The following is an 8,465-nucleotide window of genomic DNA, read 5'->3' on the forward strand; positions in this document are numbered from 1 at the left end:
ATGGAGGATGGCAGGAAAGAAATGAGAGTGGTCAAAAGGAAAGGTAGAAAAGAAAATGCAGAGGAGTAAATGAAGGAAGCAAGGTAAATGCATTATGTAAATGAAAACAGAAAGATTTATTTATGCCTTTTAATAATACTTTATTTTTGATAATCATCTTATTTAATCTCCAAATGACATTCACAGTTTAGTGACTGCACATAGAAACCAACTGTGTTCAGCGCAGGTTACTCATATCACACGTCTAACAAGAAACCTTCAACGGGCTCGTTTATCCTGCTGTCCTCATCACCTGACACAACCTGCTACATCAACTGCGTACTGAACATCACGCAGGTCATGACATCCAATGAAACGCAAGTATCCTCATTCAAAAAGGCACTTCCTTTGTTTTGTAAAAGCTTGTACAGTCAGGGGAGGACATCTTCATTTTTTGCTTAACCACACGACCATCCAAAACATCTCCAAGCTGACCTGCTATCATGATGTGAATGGGCTACATATGGAGTTACACAATGATGTTACACTGAGGAGTTTGGCAACATGATCATCACATGCAGACTGGCTGTTAGTCAGACATCAGCAGTACCGTTTAGCTTCAGGGACCATTTTGCATCACCAGAACGACTCGGGACAGCAGGAGAACCAATGTAAACTCAGTTTATCCTGCTTGTTTTCTTTTGTTGTTTTTTTTGTTGTTGTTTTTTTTACATGTAACAGTAACTCGAAACAGATCCAGTTACATGAGCTCAGGGTCCTTTATGGCCATTAATTAAAGGAACAGACTGGTGTAGTGAGATATGTTTGTTTTCTTATCCAAAGATGAGAAGATTAGCATCGGTTTCATCTCCAGGTCCAGCTAGTGTTTAGCCTAGCTTAGCAAAGAAAAGGGTGGAAACTGATAACTAGCTCCATTAAAAGATGGGAAAAATACACGTTTAAAAAATCGTTTTTAAAAAAGTGTTTAAACCAGGTAACTACGACAGGACTCAATATGTTGCATGCAGCAGTGTAGCTAGACGCAAAAAAACAAATCATTGGAGACTCCAGAATTTTGAGCTGACCTGAACGCTCTGCTTCTGGGTGAAGTGAACGTTCTTAAAGCTCCCAACATGGAATTCGGGACAGCCCAACCAGAATTTCTGGGCAAACTACTGAACTTAACACACAACTGATTTAGTTACAGTCCAGGACACACTGTTGTGTGTTACAAGCAAATAGGTTACAAGGACTGTGTTCCTGTAACATGAACCACACTGAAAGAAAGGGTTTGACAGGTGGAAGTCCAGCTTCATGAGGTATCCAGGCTCAGTTTTCCACAATACATTCTTGACATAGTTAAGGTGATGAATAATTACACTGTATCCAAATCAGCTCCATACCATTTGGCCGTTATAAAAATCAAACAAAAAAATAGCTCCAACACTAACTGCTCCTGAACACATCATTTCTTGTTTTTACAATTGTAATTTTATTCAGCAGACAAATACGTATAAATACACAGTTGGAGTAAGACAGAGTAAGGGGCTAGGCTTGCAGTTTCCCCCTGGTTCTATTCTTTGTGCTAAGCTACGATAAGCCCATCCTGGGTCCACTGGAGATTCACTTGACTCTGGGTGAGACTGGACTGTTTCTTTGTTGGCGTACACTCCGAATTAGTCTGATAGGGGCCCATAAGCAAAAATGAGCTGATCAGCCGCCCCCCCACCCCCCAAGTTAGCTTGTGATCATTGACTACACACAGATTTAATAAAAAAATAAATCCCCTGTAAGCACCTTAGCAATGGAAATATTACAGGTAACAATGCAGGAGCCACTTTCATGGCCTTATCAGAGTATATTCAGTGTACATTAGGTGTCCATGTAGCCAAACCAATTTATTGCCACATAGTGATGCTGGGGCCTTTGGAGCCCTGGTCCGCTCCAATTGGCCCAGTTGATAATCCAGCCACGCGTACACTAGATTTTAGTTCAGGTTACATGCTTGACACAAATTGTTAATCATGTAACAGCAAGGGAAAATGATCCTTCCAACTATGGAGTTATAAGCCATGATAAGCACCTATGTGACCCTGGAATGACTGTGCTGACATGCACACCAACGGTACTTCGTTTGGGGGAATATTCCAGGATTTCCATTATTAACATGGTACATTGAGGCATGCATTCATTAAAAATTGAAGGAGAATTTAATTTTAAGCTAAACTTTGAATTCTGAAAAAGACGTCCTTGATCTTTAAGCCACTAGAACCACATTTGCTAAAGACAAACAGAACACTGTGTGCATGTTAACACATTCAGCAGCAACCTATCACACACTGTTCACCTCAGTTGCCCGTCTCCTCTCATATACAATTTAAAAATACAAGAATAAGAAAAATACTCTCCATATTTTACACATATTATAAAATTTTCTCTTACATAAAAACTTCTCCCAGGTAATGAAAATCTCCCTCGTTTCATAATCTCACATTTACATTTTACAGTAACATACATTAAAATGAAAATGGACTGTGTGTGTGTGTGTGTGTGTGTGTGTGTGTGTGTGTGTGTGTGCATTAAGCAGTTGTTGACATCAAACACAATATTCTGGTCAGGTGCACTTGATTTATCTTTCCTGGCTCTTGAACAGCATCAGTGGACTTGGATGACATATTAGGCACCCCTAATGCCTTCCTTAAAACTCCTCCAGATAGTTGCTAGTAGCATTTTAACAAGCAACATGATCAGAAAGGCTGTGTGTAAAACCTGCTGACCAAAGTGGAGAAAACTTGGATTAGTGCTTAAAGGTTTCATTTCTAAAACTCAGTACCATGTTTTAACGATAATCAGCAGCCAGGGATTGACTGGAGAAGCTACAGCTGCTTCTGGCTCCATGGCGGCTCTGCCTTTATTCAACTGAATTTTGGCACGTCAGGAGACAGTTACATTTGGCTGTTCTATACACACAGACCAGTGCTGGGATCAGTTGTGGTGTAGGACTGCTACAGGAAAACACAAAGCCCAAGCAAACCAAACTTTAAATTGGTAAGTCTTCTGTGTAACTGTATGGTTTAGCTGTGAAACGTAAGGAATGGGTGACAATGAGGAATTGTGTGGAAAAGTGTGACAGCTGTCTCATATAAACGGGTCCAACAAGGATTGAACGTGTGTCCGCTAGACCAGCGCACACATCCCCTGTCAGAAAGAGATATTAGACAAACCGCTTTATCTTTGCGGGAGCTTTAAGCTTCGTGCTTCGTGATCCTTTGAAAAGGTCATGGCTCTCATGGAAATCAATTCTTTCTTTTTTCCGGTAAGAGTTCAACTCGATTACCTCTCGGTGTTAACAGCTGGCTCACAAACTGCTTCACTCACAAATGGCAACTATTTACCATAATAGTTGCTTTTAACCAGTTAAAATCACATTTCTTTCAGTGCATTGAATGGCTCTTATGTCTATATGGTTTGCTTGACTTGTGTTCAACATGGAGCATAAACTGCGTTTTCCTCTGCCTTCTCCAGGGCACAGTGACTGTTCTGAGCAGGATTACATCAACACGGCACTGAAGGAGCATTGACACTGTCAGAGGACACTAACACAAGCACACTTAGGGTGTTATGACTTGTTTAATTTCTGATGAATCTTAATCTATTGCATCCAGTATAAATGCAGTTGGGGCAGGCTGGCATCACCCAAGGCCAAGCTGGCGGAGAGGATGCACGTCTTCTGTTGGACGTCATGTAGCTGATATTATTTTGTAAACATTATTGTGACATTGATTCCATTTGACAGTCAGACCAAAAATATTTTGGTGTAATTGGAAGCAGAATGTGAGATAGAGGAGTCAGTAAAGAAAGAGCGCAGTGTGTGACTGAGTCAGCCAACATTTCTGACTGTAAGGCAATACCCCCAGAGCTCCAACAACAAAGACTGGACTCACACACACAGGTTCATATGACCCAGATAACAGGGCCTCTGTGTCCCATACTGCACTGCTCTCAGTCTGAAGGTCCTTATTCTGGCCCTACTCCCTGATGTTTAACAGTGTGTTTGTGTGCATATGTATGTGTATATGTGATTAGAGCAAGTTCGGTAGGAAGGGAGGCTGGTGTCTCTGCTTCTTTATATATAGTGTGTAAATCATGAAGAATACTCACTGTGTACCTGCATCAGCCATGTGACATAGCTTTCCATCTCCCCCTGCCCCTTTGTCTGAATAACAGCTGCTGAAATTGTTGTGCAATGCCAAAGCTGTCTAATAATATAGTCAACTGACCACCTTTTTTTAATAATGTAAAAACATGTATATCCAATGTATATTTCATTTTAAATTAAACTAATGAGATGAATCAACATTATTGTCTGATAATTGATTAAGTTAATTACAAGAAATTTAAAAAGCAAATAAAAAAATGGCTAATACCTCTCACTTTAACTGGTTCAGCCACATAACGTTTCCTTCTCTCTGTTCTGCTGTCCTGTACATAAGTTGGATTTTTGGGATTTCTAACACAAATCAGGGCACTATTTCGGTGTTGCAAGTAAAACGACCGGTGCAAAGTGGTACAGCACAGACTGTGGGAGTCTTCACTTGCTGTTTAGGTGACTGAAGGTGATTATAGAGCAGAGGCTGTGGTGATTCATTAATATGCTCTCTGCCAATCACAAGAATAAAAAGTTTAAAACAGTTGGAGCTGCTTGCACTGGTTGTAGTGCTGCCACGGAAATAGAGCCCTTATTTCATTGTCTTGTTGTACTGCAGTTAACGGGGATGTTTGTGATTGCTGTTTCTGCTTGTTTGTTGGTTTTGTTATACTTCACCAGCAATTTTGGGATAGAGATGATTTCTTAAGTATGCTGACATCAAACTGACTCATGGCCTTTACAAGAGCATTTTCAATTATTTCTCAAAGTTGTTGTCCACACTGATCAGTTAACACATTATGGCATTTCAATCATTTCTCTGGGGTGAATATAAACCTTTTTTTTTACGTACAGAACCTGATATTTCAGCTCTGTACATTAGCAAAAGTCAGTGTTGTTTTACCTGTAGATTGTGAAAGCCCATAATCCACCAAGGCTGGCAAGGGGTAAGAAGCTAGCAGAACCCGCTGTCCTGTATCTCTGCGGTGCTGTCAGTGTCAAACACTCAGAGTCAGTCCACTTTACAAGAGGAACTATCAGAGAACCAACAGCAAGAACCTTTAAAAGAAAAGGTGCTGCTGAGTCTGGCTGACGGAAGCACAGCCATCTGTAATTGTCATGGTTACAGCACTCTGTGGTTATATTTCATTGTTCTGACTGTTACAGTGTAGCTGTCAGTGTTGCCGTGGTTACAATGTTATTATGTTGCCATCTTCTCTCATGCTGTCTTGACTGCTACTAGACGTGTGGGCAGGGTTTCCGTTGTGATTGGACATCATCATGGAGCTGTCACTCAGGGATGCCCCAACGCTATTGGGCAATGACACACTCTGTGGGAGGGGCCTAACCACAGTGGAGTTGTGCGGCCTGTTGCTAGGTGAGTCTCTGTTGAGGTTGGTATTGTTGCTGTTGGTTACCCGGTGGGAGTCGAAGGGTGTCAGACAGTCATTCTCCAGAATGAGGTCGCCATCGTCATCTTCATCGTCACTGTCGCCCTCTGCAATGCTGTTGCTGTGGTAACAACAGACAAGAGAGCAAATAATGATTATAGAATTAATCTAGAAATGCACTGACAGAGAAATGCTAACCTTCTGTTGAACCTTCATTTATCTGTTTTTGTCCACTTTGTTCATCTGATGAACTTGAGTCCAGTATTCTCTCTCTCTGTTAGCTCTGTTTTAGTCTCCACCAGCTCCTGAGGGAAACATCTGGCTCTTTAGCTGCAAAAGGCTCCACTGTTCACCAGTTCGTCTCTAACTGTGTCTGTCTGCTGTTTGCTGCTGAGCAGGTCGTGGCGGAGGCTTTATCAGAGCTTTGTCAGGGAAAACATCTGCCTGCTGCCGCGGCCATCACTGCGATGAGACGGAACCACAACAATAAAGTTGTTGCCTTAAAAACCAAAATAATGTGCAGGGAGAGGCTTACAGTAAAATCTCATAGAGCTGAGGGGAACTGCAGAGTTGGTGATAATTCTGTTTGGTGTATGGTTGATTAATGCTGGTTTTCTGTTGAAGTCCTGAAGCTACATTATATTGCCACAGTTTGAACTGATGTATGTGCAAACTTTTCATCGTGTTCAAGGACAAATTGCTGGAATTTTTCATTTCTTTCTGCACTAAAGATATGAAATATAAAAAGGTAAGTGAGGTTTTAGCCACTACAAGAAAAGTGAAAACACTGTTTGGTTGTCATAAGCCAGACCGTATTTAGTTGTATCACCGCTTTGAAAACATGAATAATTGCTTATGAACTCAAAGTCTGATACTAATGAATCTTGTCCCATCTGTTTGGGACAGACAGGGGGGCTTTGGTTCATCACTGACATCACAACAGATCATGGGGTGTCACAGTGAAGATGTTTACATTTACGCTTGTAATTCTTTAACCAGGAAAGGCTTTTAAAAAATGTGAATTTAAATGTTCTTGTAGACATATTATTTTAGGGCTGCTGTCATCATGTTCGATTACATAACCACAAAATGGGTGCAATTTAATAAAACATAAAAAAGGTGTGTGTGATGCTGTCTTCTCTGTGTGCGCTGCAGTCTGCTCATTATCTCCGCCCACACGGGCTCTCGCATGTGGCTCTACAGACATATGGGCCTACTGTGCAATCAGAAAAATGATTCATGGGCAGTGTGCAAGTCATTTTTAAGACAACAACCTACAGTAACCCCCGCCCCACCGATAATCATTCAAAACATAGTCGGACTCGCCTCCGGAGCACCGAGAGAAATTCCGGTGACAGAGACAGGGAGACTGCAGACGAAGCGGTCAGACAGAAGAAAAGTGGGAGAAGATAAGGAAGGTTTGAGTATGGTTCGCCGGCCATTTAACGTTAGCTGTATCTGTTTTGTTGTTCAACATGTTTTCACAGAGCCGACGTCCTTGCCAGTGACTTTTCGTCAGCTGACCAATCACAGCCTGGATGGAGAGGGACATTAAAAAAAGTTTCATGTGCTACAGCAAATCATTAAATGTTGAACAATATGGTTATTGACAAGGTAGTTCATTGCATTAATAAATAGAACATATGTAGAGCCTTTTTCTTGCACGTGGATTTAATAAATAAAAACAACCCACAGAAATGAAACAGCTGTAACTGGATTTAATATTCAACTAGTGCTAAAATAGTACACTATTATATGAAATTCGAATGAATGTAGTATTCAATATATTATTGTTATACTAACAGTGTACTATTAACTAAACATTATACTCTTTATTTGATACACATCCAGTTCCTCCTCCAGGTTGTGGATAGAGACTCTGCATTAGACAGATGTACATGAAGCCAGTGTGCCAATATGTGCTGCTTCAAGCCGCCTCTTTCTGACAGCAAGCTGCTCCCCTTTACATCTGTTTTACTGTTATTGTTAGAAATATTGTTTATTGTTAACTTGTAAGTCCTTGTTTTGTGGATTTTCTTGGCATGAATGAGCACAAAGCTGGCGCATAAAATCAGCAGCTTCAGTCTAAGTCCCTCTGTCCAGTCCATGTCATACCTTGCAGTAATGGGGTTGCTCTGAGAGGCGGGGCTTGGTGAGTCATGTGACAGAGCGGAGCTCGTAGATCCAGCTGAGCCCACAGAACCAGAGTTGCCTACTGAAGTTTTACTCCCACGATGCACCACATTGTTCCTCTGGTTAGCCGGTTTGACAGTCACTATGAGGTTGTGACTGTTGGCCACCATCATGTCCGTAACCTGAAATGACAGATATACCAATCAGACATGTCTCCAAAGTTCCAAGGCAAATGTTCTTAAATATATTTACAGCAGTGGGACAAAACATTTGGTCAATGATCTGTTTGTTTGTCGATTTACCATAAAATAATGCCCAGAATTGAACACTTTGTTAGTTAGTTGCTAGTTTCACAATAAAAGAAACCCTGCCAAAAACAAGAAAAACATCCTCCTTACTATGTGAGATCCCTGAAATGATCAATGATATTGATATGAATACTGACAGGTTAATGCATTTGGTTAATAGGGCTATCCCCTAAGGATTACTTTGTAGAATCAGATTTGTCAAGTGTTGCCTAGGTAAGCCAGGTAGCCAAGGTAGCTCCGCTTTAATCTTGAGAAGCTGCATAGCTTTATCGCGGTTCTTCGCGGGTCTATTTGAAGTAACTAATATTATATCGTTTAAAAACGATATAATATTCTTTGTGTGGTCCATCGATGGTGATAAATGATCCGAAAGTCCCGCGAGGTGCGGACAACTCAGCACAACACCAAGGTGTGCTGTCTCTCAACCTGACCACACACACTTGCATTGGCTACGTAATACACATACATAGCTACGCCCACACATGTGCTCTGACACCCCTTTCCTTA

The 8,465-nt window shown here is 41.2% G+C and overlaps 1 protein-coding gene across 1 annotated transcript; it reads right to left on the reverse strand.

Annotated features, from left to right (window-relative positions):
- Window positions 1-1,490: 1,490 nt before the first annotated feature.
- LOC119908387 (partitioning defective 6 homolog gamma-like) lies at window positions 1,491-7,853 on the reverse strand. The gene is made up of 2 exons (XM_038726035.1): window positions 7,633-7,853; window positions 1,491-5,638 (listed from the first exon to the last, which is right to left on the reverse strand). Exons 1-2 carry the CDS (start codon window positions 7,821-7,823, stop codon window positions 5,317-5,319), a joined length of 513 nt encoding a protein of 170 aa, XP_038581963.1. The 5' UTR covers window positions 7,824-7,853; the 3' UTR covers window positions 1,491-5,316.
- Window positions 7,854-8,465: the final 612 nt, after the last annotated feature.

The sequence above is a fragment of the Micropterus salmoides genome, unplaced genomic scaffold, assembly GCF_014851395.1.
Source record: "Micropterus salmoides isolate LMB-PRFRI ecotype aquatic unplaced genomic scaffold, ASM1485139v1 Ms_hic_scaffold_1778, whole genome shotgun sequence".
NCBI lineage: Eukaryota > Metazoa > Chordata > Actinopteri > Centrarchiformes > Centrarchidae > Micropterus > Micropterus salmoides.

Bases quoted from the DNA above. Each gene is read 5' to 3' on its own strand.
- LOC119908387 (XM_038726035.1), bottom strand. From the start codon at position 7,823: ATGATGGTGGCCAACAGTCACAACCTCATAGTGACTGTCAAACCGGCT. The intron at 5,639-7,632 runs GTATGACATGGA...TTGTTACCACAG, and splicing joins AGCAACCCCATTACTGCAAG to CAACAGCATTGCAGAGGGCG.